Source organism: Lepidochelys kempii, chromosome 10, assembly GCF_965140285.1.
Source record: "Lepidochelys kempii isolate rLepKem1 chromosome 10, rLepKem1.hap1, whole genome shotgun sequence".
Taxonomy (NCBI): Eukaryota; Metazoa; Chordata; order Testudines; family Cheloniidae; genus Lepidochelys; species Lepidochelys kempii.
The window spans coordinates 65,640,880-65,659,113 of record NC_136389.1 but is presented as its reverse complement, the minus strand read 5'-3'; the positions used below and the strand labels follow the sequence as shown (position 1 = coordinate 65,659,113).

Below are 18,234 nucleotides of genomic sequence, written 5' to 3'. Positions count from 1 at the left end.
GCCGCGGTTCACCATTCCAGGCCAATGGGGCCTGTGGGAATTGGTGTAGGCTGAGGGAATGGCGAACCACAGCCAGTTGGAGCTGCGATCGGCTGATCCTGTGGACGCTGCAGGTAATCAAACCGTCCTGGTCCGCCAGCAGAGTTCCCTGATGGGCCGCGTGCCAAAGATTGCCGATCTCTGGATTAGAACATGTCTACTGTTTACTCTGGGGTTGAACACTGTCCAATCTGGTATAGTCGTCATCAATTTATTATGATTGTACACTTTAGCATTTAATCCCTGTTCCAGCAAAGTACTTAATCCCATGGGTAATTTTAAATACTTCAATGGGATTAAATACTTGCCTTAAATTAAGCACTAGTTTTAAATGCTTTTCTGGATTGAGTACCTTAATCCGTGCTTCTGCTTCCAAGGGCATGCACCACAGATAGAAGACATTACTATACTTTCAGAGAACATAAATTACAAAGGACTTTATTTGTGTCCTTAGAACCATGATAACTCTTCCATGCATGATGTCTCCTTTTCAAACTAAAAAGTCCTAGTCTTGTTAATTAGTCCTTGTATAAAGCCCTTCTCCCAACGTGAATTTGTTCTGCCCTTCTCCGGCCCATTCCTTTTTTTTGCTGACTGATGTAACCAAATGTGAGTGCACTATTCAACATAAGAAGAAATTAGAGTCCTTTAAACAATGATGTCAAAATTAGAGGTCATTAAAATGAATAGGAAAAGTGTGTTTGTACTGGAACTGTAATGCATTTTAAAAATATAAATGTCACATATGATTGAGTCTTAATTTTATTTTAACATTTTTGATTATGCTTATGAGTAATTATTTTTAACATGTAATTATTGCAGGATGATTGGCCAAGATTTCCCTTTCTAGATGAAGATCGTCCTTTGGTGGACAAATTAAGAAATAACTATTCATTTGATGCTATTTCTAAGTTTCTGTATGAAAATGCTCCAGTACAAATCAGCCTTGTCTCAGATTTGGAGAAGAGACTAAATGAGTGCACAACTGAATTGAAGGAACACGCTGAAAAAATATTTTCTTTTCAACAAAGACCAACAGAGGAAGATGACCATCGTGTTTCACTAGAGCAAAGTAATGGGCAATTATTTTAGTTATTACTACTGGGAATGACGGTTGAAAGGTGAATGAAGTAATTTAATTCATTTCCCAATGTTTAAATTCTGGCATAGCCCTTGTGATTAAGTTTCAGTTTTTGGAAATAGATGTGAGAGCATGCTGTCTAGTATGGGGGAGGTGGGGGAGGAAGGCAGTGTGTATATATAGACAGAGAATTGGATAAACATCCAGTGAAATAAAGTAGAATGAAACTTGAACAGTAGAAAATGATCATGCAGTGTTCAATAGGGCTAGATTGTATCTTCATGTATAGCCTTGAGTAAGGGATGGTGCATAAGGTGTAGCCTCAGGAGTAGTTCTGGGAAACATATGCATAAGATGTATCACTGTAGGAGTAGTCCAGGGAGTCCCTGTGCCTCAAAGAGGCATAATTCCTTTCTTGTTTCCTATACTTACAACAAATTACAATAACCCTACACTAGTTCAGCTACATTGTCTGATGCACTGGGAATGTGGAGCCAAGGCTCTGCCAATTAACTGTTTTCCCGGTCCACCTGCTTCAGGGGGAAGGGAGTAAATGGATACTTACAATTCACCTACACAAAATATATATGCATTCCTTTGGTGCAATCAGTGAGGCTCAGATAAGTGAACACAAAAAATACCCTCTGGCTGAAAGTGTTGTCTTTAGTCACCACAGTTGATTAGAACCTGAACTTTACATCTCATCTTAAAGACACTTCCAGCAATGCATTGTCAGTCCATGCTGGGCCTCTGGTTCAATAGTGGGTTAGAAAGGGGAGGGCCACTTCTTGAATCATCAGCACCTGTAGCACATTGGTTTTCCTTAGAAGTAGCTTAGCTGATTGTACCTTGAATTGCTATGGCTGCAGGGATATCATTATTGCAACTAAATAATTGTGTTTGAATATTTAACTAGATAAACTGATATTGACTTCAGTAGAGATATGCCAGTACACATTAGCTGAGAATCTTGTCCAGTATTTATCTTCTATATTTACTATTTTATGAAATTTTGTACCTTGAAAATATTAGTAAACTGATTTCAGTATTATTTTCTGCATTATGTATATATTGGAATTTCCTGGGAGATGTGGTCCTGATATTGTAGATACAGTAGGATTGTCAATTGATTTATTAATTTATCTGTGAGCTGAAATCTAATTATTTCTGCTTGGCTTCTTCACTGCAATGACAAAATACTCAATTCCATGTACATAGAAAAATGTTATTTTATTATTTTTCTGATGAACACTCTTTGAATATTAGTTATAGTATTTCCTAAGATATATCCACACAATTATATATAAATTCATCCTGATTTTTCAAAGTCTGGGAATGCTCATTGTATCCTATTGGGCTACCTGATATACAATATATTATCATTTTCTTCAAATATTTTGATTTATGAATTTCAGGTCTTCAAGCACCCTAACTTTTGAAAAAAGTTTTGTTTTGTTTTCCCATGCTACAATTGTTTCATTCGTGACTTCTTGCTTAATAGATCCTGAATTGGTTTGTTTGCTAAAATTTATTTTAAATTAGGCATTGCAATGACATTATGAGGTGCTAACAACAATAAAACTATGGAAAAACTGTTGAAAGAAAGCTTGCCACTTACTTAAAAGTGACTGAGTGGAGCCAGCCACTGAATCCCTAAAATTAGTCCCAAATCAGCAGAGTACTTGAACATGTACTTAACTGCTGTATTCTGTTAAGTCAGAGACTGTTAGGGGGCTTATTCCTTCACCCACTTACTTCCCTGGTCCTTCTCGCATGAACAGAGAGCAACAATACCTGAAGTCCAAAGGTGCAAACAATTCGATGTTTATTGGGGTGAACTTCCAGCAAGCATGATTTCAGTTTCCTTCCTTAGTGTCCCCCTTCCCAGCTCTGACACCACAGAGCCTTACACCTGTGTCCCTGTTCCCATTCCGGCCCTTAGCCAAACATGATTCCAATTTCCCCACCCCCATTCCCTGTTCCCATTCCTCCCCCTCACTTCCTGATTGACTGCAGACTATATAGTAAAACTTGAGTTTTGCTTTGCTATACCTTAACCAATCATTTTCCTGAAATTTAACTAACCAATCCTAACCTATTGTAACATGATTATGTAACCAATTATATCCCACCACCTTAATTAGTTTACACCCAGCAAAATTAATTATACAGCAGACAGGAACAATCACAGAACCAGACAGAGATTATACAGACAAACAATAGCAAAGTGGGAACTATAATGACAAAACAATACAGAAGTGAGGATTTCACATCCCAGCTATTGATAAGTGAGTTCTTGCCAGACAGGATGCTATCAAGCTAAGTTTTCTTTTACATTTTCTAGGCACTTCCCTTTCTCTGGAGGTGATAGGCATTATCAGGACAGGACTGTATTCCTAACAGCCCAATAGCACCTTATTTCAATGTGACTAGGTTGGAATGTGAGGATGTGACCGTCGCTTCCCAGCTTATGGCTGCCTCTGTTGCTTAGCCAAAGGCCTTAGCCTAAGAACAGGGCCTCAGACTGTCACAGTAAGAGAAGGACCTTACACCAGCAGACAGTGATTTTGATTCTTTCTTTTATACCTCTATAACTAGCCAAGTGATAAGAATACACCTAAATTCTTAGAGTATAGGCCTTTACAGACAGGCCTGAATATCTATTTCCTAACAGAGACATTGTTCTGAAAAGCATTGTTTGACCCAAAAGTAACACGCAGGTAGTTACAAATTATATCAAAGCAGATAGTCAATACTTCCTAAGCTGCAACTAATGATACTTTTTGGAAGTGGTATTTTTTCTGAATAATATGTGGTAGTTGAGTTTTGTGCCCTGCAAAATGGCAAGAAAAGTACAAAGTATGAAGTAAAGGTTTACATGGTGAAAATTCAGTAAAAGTTCATGGATGACAATTGATGACAAGGCATTAAACACTAATGCCTCATGCTTCTTCCCTCCCCCCCTCCCCCAACCCCACAAGGATAATCTTCTGGTTAAGCATGGGGCTGGGCACTTAGGGTTTGTCTACACAGTAGGGTGATGTGTTCTATCAGGTTGTGATTTCTAAAGCTCACCAAAGTTTTGCACATTAAGTGGTCGATGTAGACCCTGTTAGTATGCTTTAAAAGAGCACTAGGAACCTTTAGTGTGCACCTGCAGGGTCTACATGGACCAATTAATGTGCAGCATGTTAGTGTGCTTTAGAAATCAAAGTCCCACAGAGTGCATTACCCCACCATGTAGACAAGCCCTTAATCACTCTGCGGTTCAGTCCTCTATTTGTAAAATTGGATTAATTCCTCGTGTTGGTATTGTGAGTCAAAAAACATTAATTGTAAAGAACTCATAAATACCACAGAATTCCACAGCTGTGCAAACTCCCCCGAATGTCAGAAACTTAAAAGAAAGGTACCACTCCCCTTAAGTTCTAGGGGTGGACTCTCCTCTTTATTCCATCTGATAAAGAACAAATAGGTGCAAAATAGATGCAATTGGATAATGTGTTTTTTAAATTTATAAAGTGAATATGCTGGAGGTGTTAGACATGGGCAATGACTCTTAACAGCAGTTTGCTCACAGTGTATTAAAGTGTTCATTTTGTTCAGTTAAAGTGTAACCCTTAACTTCCAGTTGCAAATGCATGTGTCCAGTGTCAATTTAGAATAAAAAGGAACAAGCTTAGGCCCTGATCCTGTAAAAACTTGTGCATGAGCTTAACTTTGTATGAGTAAAGTACTGTATATACAAACGTCTTTGCAAGAATGAGACTTCAGCCTGTCACGTCCTCCACAAATGTAGTTCTTAAACAGAAGATGAGATATACATAAAGGAAATGTGAGTCTTACTGAGCCTACTATTCATCTCAAAGATGAGTCAGTAGGACTACATACTGAATAAAGTTAAGCACATAAGTATTTCCATGTTTGGAGCCTTAGTTTGGTCAAGATCTTGAATTTGTCCTGAAGCTGAAAAAACAGAGATGACTATTTTGTTGCTAAATCTTACTCTTTTTTTTTTTTTAAGCCACTGATACTCAACGTATTGATTCAGAAGAAATTTCGATTCAAACAGGCAAGATGAGGAAAACAAAGGTATACTATTTATTTTACGTTTTTTTTTTCATTCTGTTACAGGTGTAGACAGTGAAGACCAAATTTTCAAAGGGGCCTCTATCTTGTATCTTAGACTGAGACTGTGGCCCACCCTATATAATCACACAGATAAACCTACTCAAAAATATGATCGTTCTTTATATTGTCACACAGTATTCTGTAATGTAGATAAGACCTAAAGCCTTTGAGTGTCACAGGCCATGTTTTTCAGTTTGAAGTCATACTTGGGCTATTTTAAGTTCTGACTTGTAATATGTCATCAGCTGAAAGTGTTTTCCTTCATCTGAGAATACAAGATGTTTAATTCATAGTACGAAGTGCATTTAACATTAGTTTTGAATGTTTGTTTAAAACATTTTTCAGATTGATAAATATATCACTGAAGAATCAAGCAGAAAAAATGTAAAGGTAAGTTTGCTAAGCATATAAAGTAGATTACAGTATTATATCAAACCAATATATTGTGTCAATAGTGTTTAAATTAGTGGCAATTTAGGGAAAGAAAAGAGTACAGAATTAGGCCACAAATATATATATTAAAGATTCAATATTATTTTTATTAATGATATACATTTAGATATACAGCATAATGGAAAATCCAAATATGGTGTGAGTGTGTTGATTTAATTTGATTTAATTGACATGTCATGTATGAATACTTGGGGCCTAATTTTTGGATCTTTCTAAGGTGTGCTTAATGAAGAACCTATGGGGGAAGCAAAAGTGGGTGTGTGTCAGTTTTATATTCTCCTGGTTCCTGGGGCTGCTTATAGGCAGTGAGTAGCTAACGATAGAGGGGACTCAGTCTCCCCAAAATTGATCTCTGCCAGAAGGAGCTCCTTCACTACTGGTACGATGGAGGGCTTACTCAGGTGCTAACTGCGTGAGCCATAGCCCACCTAGGCCCACTCATGGATATGCCCCTGCTGAGCCTCCCTGCCCCAAGAATATTTTCTCCAGCCACCTATGAGTCTGCTTCTGCTCCTGCCATAAGTTAAAGGAGCCTTTAACCAAATCTGACTGGTAAGAGCACACAAGGCACCACTGGGACAGTCAGGGAGTCTGACTGCTCCATTTGAGGCATCAATGTGATTACTTACATAAATAAAGTTAGTGGTAGGTGTCAGTGTTGTGAAACTAAGCACTAAAATATTAACTGAGCAAATTTAATGGAGATCGTATGAAATAAGAACAGATCTAAACTTCTGTGACAACACAATAATGTATTTATAACTGAGCTAATTAAGTTAAGAAAAATATTACTGATACATGTAAAAATAGCAAATCAGGTTCTCTGTTCTTCTGAGATTTCTCTAAAGTTAAGGGCCAAAACCTGCTCACCGGAGTTGCACGAGTAATTTTGTTGACATCACTAGATCAGAACCCACTTAGCTCACAAAAATGGTATTCAGAGTAGCAGCCCTGTTAGTCTGTATTCGCAAAAAGAAAAGGAGTACTTGTGGCACCTTAGAGACTAACCAATTTATTTGAGCATAAGCTTTCGTGAGCTACAGCTCACTTCATCGGATGCATAAAGTGCAAAGTACAGTGAGGAGATTTTATATATACACACAGACCATGAAAAAATATACATTGCAAGGAGAGTGATCACTTAAGATGAGCTATTACCAGCAGGAGAGTGGGGTGGGGGGAGAGAAAACCTTTTGAAGTGATAATCAAGGTGGGCCATTTCCAGCACATTTCCAGGAGTTAACAAGAACGTCTGAGGAACAGTGCAGGGGAGGAATAAACAAGGGGAAATAGTTTCACTTAATATAATGACTCAACCACTCCCAGTCTCTATTCAAGTCTAAGTTAATTGTATCCAATTTGCAAATTAATTCCAATTCAGCAGTCTCTCCTTGGAGTCTGTTTTCAAAGTTTTTTTGTTGAAGGATACTCACTTTGAGATCAGAAATCGAGTGACCAGAGAGATTGAAGTGTTCTCCGACTGGTTTATGAATGTTATAATTCTTGACATCTGATTTGTGTCCATTTATTCTTTTACATAGAGACTGTCCAGTTTGACCAATATACACGGCAGAGGGGCATTGCTGGCACATGATGGCACATATCACATTGGTAGATGTGCAGGTGAACGAGCCTCTGATAATGTGGTTGATGTGATTAGGCTCTATGATGGTGTCCCCTGAATAGATATGTGGGCACAGTTGGCAACGGGCTTTGTTGCAAGGATAGGTTCCTGTGTTAGTGGTTCTGTTGTGTGGTGTGTGGTTGCTGGTGAGTATTTGCTTCAGGTTAGGGGGCTGTCTGTTGGCAAGGACTGGCCTGTCTCCCAAGATTTGTGAGAGTGATGGGTCGTCCTTCAGGATAGGTCGTAGATCCTTGATAATGCGTTGGAGGGGTTTTAGTTGGGGGCTGAAGGTGACGCTAGTGGCGTTTTGTTATTTTCTTTGTTGGGCCTGTCCTGTAGAAGGTGACTTCTGGGTACTCTTCTGGCTCTGTCCCCACATTTGGGGACAATGTATACCTTCAAATCAGCAGCACTGCTATGGGTACCTGCATGGCCCCACAGTATGCCAACATTTTTATGGCAGACTTAGAACAACACTTCCTCAGCTCTCGTCCCCTAATGCCCCTACTCTACTTGCGCTATATTGATGACATCTTCATCATCTGGACCCATGGAAAAGAAGCCCTTGAGGAATTCCACCATGATTTCAACAATTTCCATCCCACCATCAACCTCAGCCTGGACCAGTCCACACAAGAGATCCACTTCCTGGACACTACGGTGCTAATAAGCGATGGTCACATAAACACCACCCTATACGGGAAACCTACTGACCGCTATTCCTACCTACATGCCTCCAGCTTTCACCCAGACCACACCACACGATCCATCGTCTACAGCCAAGCTCTATGATACAACCGCATTTGCTCCAGCCCCTCAGACAGGGACAAACACCTACAAGATCTCTATCAAGTATTCTTACAACTACAATACCCACCTGCTGAAGTGAAGAAACAGATTGACAGAGCCAGAAGAGTATCCAGAAGTCACCTACTACAGGACAGGCCCAACAAAGAAAATAACAGAACGCCACTAGCCGTCACCTTCAGCCCCCAACTAAAACCTCTCCAACGCATCATCAAGGATCTACAACCTATCCTGATCTACAATCTGTCTGTATAGAGTGGTAAATCTGCATAGAGCTTTGAACACATAAAGTGCTATGTAAATTCTAAGCATTCTTCTTATTTTTATTTTGCTTTCTGTACTCTGAAATACAAACTGACCCACTTCCTAGCGTGAAATAAAAAACATACAGAATGTTCAAATTATACGAGGGTGATGTCAGGGAGAAGGAGAATTGTTTTCTTAGCTATGTCCATAGCCTCTGCTGGGACACTATCTAGTATGCACTTGCCATACAATTAACAGAATGACTCTGCAGTGACTAGCTTCAACAAGGAAATGAAGGCAGGGTCTGGGAAATGGCAAAATATGATCTCAAACTGAACTACTGACTTAAATAAAAAAAACAAAGCAAAACACCTTGACAGGGTTTTACCCTATATCTTGTGGGGGAAGTAATTTTTGAGACAGAACCATAGGGATGCAAAACATTTACTAATGATCAGGCAGCAATTTCTTGCTGTACCTTGACTGATTGATACCTGGACCTCTCACTGAATCTAGACAATCAGAGAAAGCAATCGGTAAAGAAAATACTACTGAAAAAATGGGATTCCCAACAATGGAACATTTCCATTGTGGGGTAAGTGCCTTCAAATTCAGTTTAGAAAAAATATATGGTGGATACATTTGAAGTGATATGTTCTCAGCAAAAAAAGAAAAACTACCAGGAGACCCTTAAGGTAATAATCAGTAATTAAACATTTTTTCCTTTTAGAATTATAGATACCCAGGTTTCAAGTTAAAACAGCTTACAGAATTACCAAGACACTTGGAAGCAGCAAAACTTTGGGACTTGGTTATAAAAGCTCACAATTTCAAAGTATGTAACTTTACTCCTGTTTGCTAAATAGAAACTGATAACATAAAATAGCACCAAATCTTCATGGTTTATATCTTAAATAAGTGTATATTTTAAAATGGTCATATTCCATTTTTTCTTTAGGTTTTTTTTAATTCATGAAAGATGCCAGATTGAGAAATCTAGACACTGAAGTCCATTATTTATACACACAACCGGCTCAACTCAGGCAGCAGCGATGAACGTTTCCCCTCAAAGCTTTTTCTTGTGTCTCAAACCTGATCTATTCTTATATTGGAGGGAAAATACATTAAAATAACATTAGAGTTGCAAAGTCAAGGACTCAGAAGTTAGGAAGCCTCAGATCTTCAAAGGTATTTAGGCACCTAACTCCCATTAAAATTAATAGGAGTTAGGAATCTTAATACCTTTAGGGATGTGGGCCAAAATGCCAGAATTAGGGTTGCCTATATAACCTTAATTCAGCCTCCTTTTATATATGCATTATAGTATAGTCTTTAATTACATGATTACATGGTATTTTTGCACAGGATCCATGTCTCATTCAGTGCACAGGATGGACAGTGCTCAGAGAATGAATTAGGCCTGTGTAGGGCATGAGGCTATTGTCTACAGGACTCCTGCAGTGAGGATCCATGGACCTGGAACCCAGGTTTGCAGGCTGCTGGGTGGCTGCCTTGTCCACACAGCCAAACTACAAGTCTGGCGAAGCAGGGAACAGCAGCCTATGAGCCCTATGGGTTCAAGCTCCACTGGAGCTCTCACCCATGGAGGTCCTGACTGGCAGAGCCTACTGTGTTCTCTAATTGCCCTAGGGAAAACATCTGGAGGCTGTCTGTGCAACTCAGTGGATTTCCAGCTTGCTGCTGCAAACAGACCCTGCAACACACTCTTGATCCATTGCCTCACTGATGGTTCCTGGCCCTAGTCCTGCTCCTGATGCCAAGCCTTGCTTCTGGTTCCTGGTCCCCTGCTCTGCTCCTAACTCCTCACCTTGTCTTGGTTCCTGCTCCATTACTGTCATCTTGCCCTGCCTCTGTTCTACTAACTGTACTTTGGCTGACTCACTTGAATCTAACATGGTGCAACTCATTGACCTTGATTCCAACCTGATCCTATGGTGTGACACTTGACTGCTGTTTCTGGCCTTGAACCCTCTAGGCTGAACTCAGACCATGTCCCTTATAACCCTGACCCTGGCCTCAACCCCAGCCCTGTAAGTGGGGTCCTGATAATTGCCAAGCTCAAGTGAGAGGGAAGTGAGAATGATCGTACTGGGAAACACCATTCAAACTACAGAGGGTGATCGGATTATCAGAGTGATTCTGTTAGAAGCTGATGAGTTGTAATTCAAGTTCCTGCATCCCATTGCATTACTAGCGCTGCAGCACGCAACTTTTAACACGTACATACCAAAATTATCTTCTATGCTATCTAGCTCAAATTTAAAGCACCACTTAATTTGAGCTAGAGGTTTGTGTTTATGTACAGGAATCAGGTTAGGAAAAAACTTGAGGTACACCTCGAGTGAACAGTTAAGTGAAGACAAGCCCTTTGTTTCTCCAAAAGATTGTGCACATGGATTCTACTCTTGGTACATATGCACCCTATTTGTACAAATGGGATTCTTTTGGGCAGTAGTGCCCAATAGGGCTGTGCCTGCTAGATGTTCTTGCACCTCCCACTCAAGAACATAAAAGGTGGAGTGATCCCTGCTGTCCCTCAGTTCCTTCTTACCTCCTGTGGCAGCAAGAAGGAACCCCTCCAGTGTCCACTTGCTTCTCTGTGCAAATGTTAGTTATTACGGTTAGTTAGTTAGTTCTTAGTGAATAGTTTTAGTTAGTCTTTTTGCCAGTTGGCACCAAAACTAGGTATTTTTTGTGTGAGATATTTAATTTATCGGCTAGACTTCTCCCCTCCATCCATTAGAGGAGCACTAACAATATGGAAGAAACAAAATTCGCAGTGTTCAAAATCTGCCCTTCATGTGAAGCTTCAATGCCGCTTACCAGTAGACTCTCCCGCTGCCTCTTTTGTTTAGAAGAGGATAAACAAACGTAGAGAATTGGTAGACAAGGTCCCAAGGGAAAGAAATCTAAGAGAAAAAGAAGTTCAGGACAGGTGGCAGTTTCTCAAAGTGACAACATTAAAGCCGTATTAGCAAAGTATCCCAAAGCAGAGTAAAGATGGGAAGAAACAAATATAGCTTTATCAGGAGCTCTTTAATTCCCTGAAAATCAAAAAGGAATCATACAAAGAGTGAAAACAAGGACAAATTGCTAAGGACAAGTACAAAAGAAGAGCACAGGCATGTAGGGACAAAATCAGAGAGGCATAAAATGAGTTACAACTAGCAAAGGACATAAACGGCAATAAAAAGGTTCTATAAATACATTAGAAGTAAGATGAAGGAAAGTGTAAATCTTAACAGGGAACGAGCAGTACTAACAGATGACACAAAGAAGGTGCAAGTGTTTACGAATACCTACACCATCTCTGACAGATGTATGTCTAGCGTGTTCTTAAAAACTTCCAATGACAAGAACTATACAACCTCCCTTGATAATCTTTTCCAGTCTTAACTATCCTTATAGTTCCGTTTTTTTCCTATTATCTAATCTAAATCATCCCTAGACTGTAATGGGAGCTGCAGAGCTATAACCTTTTATAACCCTTTGAAGACTTATCCCAAATAAGTGTTTAGGTCAACTGTCATACTTTTGAATAGCTGGTAATAACTTTTACGAAAGGAAATATACTGCTATATATGTTGAGGGACTGAACATTACTTCTAAAGTTTAAATTTTTTTTAAAAAAGTTACTTATGAATGCATGTTTGGCACACAGTGCTGTCAGAAAGCCTGCTATATAGACCAAAAAATGACTTGGACAGTTCAAAAACCATAATTTTAGTCCCACCCCCAATTCCAAAAAGTCTGTTTTTTGTCATACTGATACTACTTTACCTTCAGGAAATGACAGGAAATTAATAGCTGCCATAATAAATAAACCTGACACAGTCAAAATGCATGAATTCCAGAAAAATTCAGTACATAAATTACATAATATTTACAGGTTTCAGAGGAACAGCCGTGTTAGTCTGTATTCGCAAAAAGAAAAGGAGTACTTGTGGCACCTTAGAGACTAACCAATTTATTTGAGCATGAGCTTTCGTGAGCTACAGCTCACTTCATCAGATGTTTACCGTGGAAACTGCAGCTATTTACAATTTATATATTTACAATCCCTCAGTTATTATCAGGTAGTAACAGATTTAACAACTATTTCAAAAAATTAACTTTAGAAATACAATTTGTGTAATGTAATAATTTTTAATAACAGCCTCATTTGAAAAAAAAATTAGAAGACTGCAATTGCACTCCACATAAGAGTGTTGAAAAAATACCGTTATGTGAGTTTTAATGTCTTTTTATGACATTAATTGTAATATTTTGGGGCTAGTTTCAGTGGTGTTGGAACAGTTTTTATAGTGGGGGTGCTGAAAGCCATTGAACAAAACTGTAAGCCTTGTATATGATAGAAACCACTTCAATCCAGAGGGTGCTGCCGCATCCCCAGCACCCTAGTTCCAGCACCATTGGTTAATGTGTACCTTGCCCTTTAGAGCTACCCATCAGGACAGTTCTAAAACCTCACTAGTACTTCTGCACAGGGGCCATGCACAGTTCATAATTTATACCTGTTACCTGATGCAGAGGGGAATAAATGGAACTTATATATGAATCTTCTTTATTGATTTGGCTAACTGTACTCTTATACTCTGAGGTATTGTTTTTAAATTGCCATTGTGCTGAACTCATTTTTAGGATTCAAATGCAAACACTACCTAAGGCCTCACTAATTTTGTGTATCTCAGTTTCTGAGTGCCAAATTTGAGACATTTAGGACCTGAGTTTCAGATATGCTGAATATCTGTATCTCCAGACAAAGCCAATGCAAGCTGCAAATGCTTGGCATTTAAGAATATGAGGCTTTCATTGTATCCACTTGAGTACCCCGTGTTGTACTCAATAGTGGATAATTTTGAAAGAAAATGCTTCTCTTCAACTTAAAGCTAAGCATTTCCCTTTTGAGGTTTTTTTCACGTGTTTGCTGAATCTAAGAAATTTTTCTGTTATCTGCTGGATTTTGTTATGAAGTGCACCACTTGCGCTCTTTAACTTTTTGCATTTGTACAGTCTGAATAGATAAATTAAACAAAAAATTTGTTTCAACAGGGAGAAGTTTTTAAAGTTTGGCGAAAGTTGTTTCTCTCAGAAGCATCTATTGCTATTTTACAGGATTGTTTTTGGTGGTGGTTTCTTCAAAAGTTTAAGGTATAAACATATAACAAAAGTTATTCTTACATCTCTTCTAATCAAATGTACAAAATAAAGATTTCTTGTTTTACAAAGTCATGATTCATAGATTGGATAGATTCAACAGGAGCAGATGTAGGTCCAGAATGAAACGTCTAACTTTAACCTGATCTCAGAGGACATACGTTTTACTTGCAAAGAGCCATTTAAGATAGAAGATTTAAATCACTGAATACTAAAATAAAACTTTAAGCCAGAATTATCTGTTTACTTTCGCTTTGCTTACTTTGTTTAATGATGCTAAGATTTATGCAAGATTTTGTTTTGAAATAATTAAATATAAGAACATAAAGCAAAAATATCACTACTTTTGTTACCTGACACTATCAATATGTACATAACTGAGGAGCCAAGGGAAAATATTCATACAGTACATGACTGTGTTTGTGAGCTACCTTGACTCAGTACAGCTCGTCAGCCCAACATTTAAGGTGGTGCTTAATAGGGATGGATTAAACACATGCTTCAAATTAAGCATGTGTTTTAGTGCTGTGCCAAATCAAGAGCTTTCGCAATACATTAAGAAAACTGTTAATTTAAGGGTGGAAAGAATACAGCAAAATGTAAAAATACTTTGGGAATATGGATTACAGTATTGTTCCTCATATCAGATTACCTGCTACAAGAAATTACTAGCACCACAGTTCAACAGGGTATTTAAGCAGAGGTCTAACTTTAAACATGTAAGTCATTACATTATCTGTAGTGGAATTGCTCACATGCATAAATACCCTGCTGAGTCAGGACCTAAATTCTAACCATCATCATGTTAATTCATAACTGTTTCTGATTTTATGTTGATTTTTCCTTTTAAGCCTAATCAAGAAGATCAAGATTACTTGTTTGACAGAATTGCAGAAAGTTTCATGGCACTTTTCCTATGTGTCCCCAGGAATACTAAAGATGCTTTTTTTCAGGTAATGGTATGGTAACATATGAGTTGCAATGATTAGTTATATGAGTTTGGCAAGTTTGTAAGACTATTTTTTCCCCTCTTGTACATGGTGTGGAAAAATGCATTAATTTCATGTAAATTGGTATATCAGAGGGAAAAGGCATACAGAGACAAGCTCCCCAACTCATATAGCCACAAACATTCCCTTGCTTAACCAATACATGTTTTGGGAGAGCTGTATAGGGGCTTCCTGGCTGAACAAAAGGAAATAGAAGTTAGGGAGCAGCAGCTGCCCAGGGAAAATTTTCAAAAGCACCAGAGGCCAAAAGGTCAGACTTTTAAAGGGATTTAGGCACCAAAACAGGTAAATAGGTGCCTAAATCCACTATGTAGGCACCACTGACATTTTCCAAGCCACTGCTCATGTGCCGCCTAATCCCTTTAGCTACCTAGGTACCTTGAGCACCTAAGTTTCTGCTGGTAAGCATTTACAAAGCAGTCTAAGGGTATGTCTTCACTACCTGCTGGATTGGCGGGCAGCGATCAATCCAGTGGGGATCGATTTATCATGTCTAGTCTAGATGCAATAAATCGATCCCTGAGCGCTCTCCCATTGACTCCTGTACTCCAGCGCCACGAGAGACGCAGGCAGAGTTGCTGGGGGAGCGGCAACAGTTGACTCATGGTAGTGGAGACACCACAGTAAGTCGATCTAAGTACGTCGACTTCAGCTACGTTATTCACATAGCTGAAGTTGCATAACTTGGATCAATCCCCCCACCAGTGTAGACCAGGGCTAAGTGCTGCTGCCACCCAACAGCTAACAAGTTGCTCAGAGCAGTAGCTGAAGCCGAAGCCCTGAAGGAAAGACAATGCCTACTTCACCTTCAGGGCCTTATCCTGTAGGTGTGCTCTAAGCAAACCTGTTACCTGCCAGACTCTGCAGCGGGAAGTATGGATGCAGGCTACTGATAGATGTGGCGGGGGCAGTGTATGTTTGTGCAGGGGACACAACACAGCATCTGCGCAAAAAACATTCAGGGAACAGGGACATATAGAGCCAGCATGAGAGAGGTATCTAAATGAGCAAGAGAGAGATACAGAGCATTTTGGCAAGTAGGGCATGAGTTATCTAAGCAGCTGAGCTGGCATAGATGGCTAACTACAGGAGAGGGTTTTCATGTCTGAGATTCTGAGCAGAGAGACACACCTCTCTCTGGCCTGTCTGCCAGGCTCATAAGATCAGGTGCTTAGATGCCGAAACCCTGCCTTCTCCCTGCCCTTTCCTCTTCATTTCACTACTGGCTTCTGAAAATCCCTTTCTTAGGTGTCTAACTCTCCCTATGTGTTGTATGAGGAGCCTGGGTTCCAAACTCAGTGCTGTGAATACCACTGGGTGGCAGGGCTCCTAGGAGTTAGGCTCAGAGTTGCAACACCTAAGTCCCCTTTGTGAATCTAGCCTTGAAGCACTTTTGAAAATGTTACCGTATGTAGCGTACTCATACTGAAAAGCACAATACAAATTTCTACTAAATCACATGTAAGTTAATGCTGAGGACATAATTATCAGCTTCTTGAGCTAAAAGTCATCTACTGGACCTTACAAGAGGGGTTGCACCATTCCTTAGGATTAGTGGGGCAATTAAAATTAAACTGTCAATTATCTAATATTAGTTAAGCATTTTGAGATCCTCAGATGACACACTATATACTCATATTCTCCTCCTCACATAGGAGCTATGTGGATTATTTCATTAATTTATCTGAGGTTTTCAGATACTGTGTTGATGAGCACCAAAGAACATCCAATAAATTAGGACTTACTCTTGATTTTCCTGCCAGTAGTTCTGACTCTGAGAGGCTGTGGCATTTGGAACTCCTCCAGTGCGGGGCTGCATTTAAGCTATTACTGGGCTATTTTGTCACCATTCACTCTGTATATTTTACAAACAATTTACTCTGGCTAGACTTTTCCTGTTGGTGTCTCTATTTGTGAGCCCTGTAGCCACAAAGTGGTACAATCAACCAAGAGAAAATAGTCATTAGGTCTAAAAATGCCATGTGCAAGTCTATGAGGTGTTGTTCTGGGTGGGGTCCTGTTGCCACCCACTCACATGGAGGAATTAGAAGTAGAGATAGTTACATGTATATTTGTATGGTGTAAGTGTTCAGTATGCAACATATATTATGACATTGCTTGGACTAGAATCCAGATATGTGCTAGTATTTAAAATTCAGACTGATACGTTGCACCAGCTGTGTTTTTATTTAGCACGCATATGCCTGATATGAAATTTAAAATAAACTCATAGATTTAAATTGTTAAAATGAAATGTTTGCATCGTATTTTCTTATGAAAATGTTATCTGAATAGACTTTTTTTAGCTTTATAAAAAATGCTGACATGGTGCAAAAGTTAGTGTGCATATATCTGAACCTATATATTCTAGGTAGAGAAAACAGAGCAGTGTGTGTATGGGTGAGAGAGAAAGAGAAGTGACAACTTCTAAAGTTAGAACAATATGCGGGCAATCTGAAATTAATACCTGGCTCAAACAATAGGTGACCAATGAAATGTGATCCTAAAATAAACATGGCAAAGTTTTCCAAAATGCTAACTTTTCATTACATATAGTGATTACTTAAACCTTAAGCAATGTTTTTTATTCCCAATTCACTCTTCTGTGCTTCATTTGAGCCCATAATGACTCATTTAGAGATTATAAATGTAGTCTTTTGGAATCAGCATTTTACAATTCTTGTTCTAGCTGCCAGCCTTGACTTGTAACCGTTTTCAGCAAGGTATTGACCATTATACCTGCTATTATATTTGACACAGATGTTTAATATTTCATACAAATAATAAAGACAAACTATTTTTAATGCATTAGTTCAATCATTACTGCATTTTGCTTTAATTTTTTTTGTAAACAGAATGAAAACTATAATAAAATTAGTACTAAAGCTCTTTTTGTAACCTTATAATTATTATATTCAGTTTTAATTCTTATTTTGGCAGGTGTATCCTGATTGTTTGTCACAAGTCATCTATGTTGCTTTCTGTAAAGCATTTCCAGAATCCAGTAAATCTTTTGATGATGCATTTAAAGATGGACTAATGGATTTAATTTTTCAGTGGGTATCAGGTACTGTTAGTTAATTTAAATATATTTTTGAAATGTATTATATTAGGATATCCAGATTTCAGTATATCTTACCCTCATTCAGAAATTATTACTTTTACCCCCACTAGTGGTATTTACTACTAATAATAATCCATTGCTAGAAAAACTATTGTCAAAGATGCTCTTCTGAGTCTGGAGCATTAATATCTCAAAATTCCAGCTCTTTGTTAGAGAATGGAAAGCAATTGGTAGTAGACTGGAAAACAAATGGAGATAATTTGAACTAATTGTTCATCATCATCTCTATGGAACAAATGTTCTCACTTATTTAAGGAAACAATAAACCTAGACCTGACTGAGGATAAATTTAAGTCAATTATTTAGTAGCTGCATCTAACTCAATACCTTTCCACTTGCACCTTAGCTAATTGGATTTGTGTACGCTTGTCTAGAACCTTTAACTTTATTCATTAATGAAATTGTAAATTCATTTATTATTAATTTTAAAAGTTAATGTGACTTAATGTTTAATGGTACTTTAAAATGCCTCAGCATTGTAGAATTTGAGGTTTTGTGAATGGAAATTAACTTTAGAAATTAAATTTTCTTGCATAATGCC

The 18,234-nt window shown here is 38.5% G+C and overlaps 1 protein-coding gene across 1 annotated transcript in view; it reads left to right on the top strand.

Moving 5' to 3' along the window:
* FAM227B (family with sequence similarity 227 member B) overlaps window positions 1–18,234 on the top strand; it is a 211,675-nt gene that overhangs the window by 8,403 nt on the left and 185,038 nt on the right. The window contains exons 3-9 of the mRNA XM_078854665.1: window positions 862–1,111; window positions 5,145–5,212; window positions 5,597–5,641; window positions 9,112–9,216; window positions 13,455–13,553; window positions 14,411–14,512; window positions 17,510–17,636. Coding sequence (XP_078710791.1) covers window positions 862–1,111; window positions 5,145–5,212; window positions 5,597–5,641; window positions 9,112–9,216; window positions 13,455–13,553; window positions 14,411–14,512; window positions 17,510–17,636 — 796 coding nt within the window. The remainder of the gene's footprint in view (window positions 1–861; window positions 1,112–5,144; window positions 5,213–5,596; window positions 5,642–9,111; window positions 9,217–13,454; window positions 13,554–14,410; window positions 14,513–17,509; window positions 17,637–18,234) is intronic.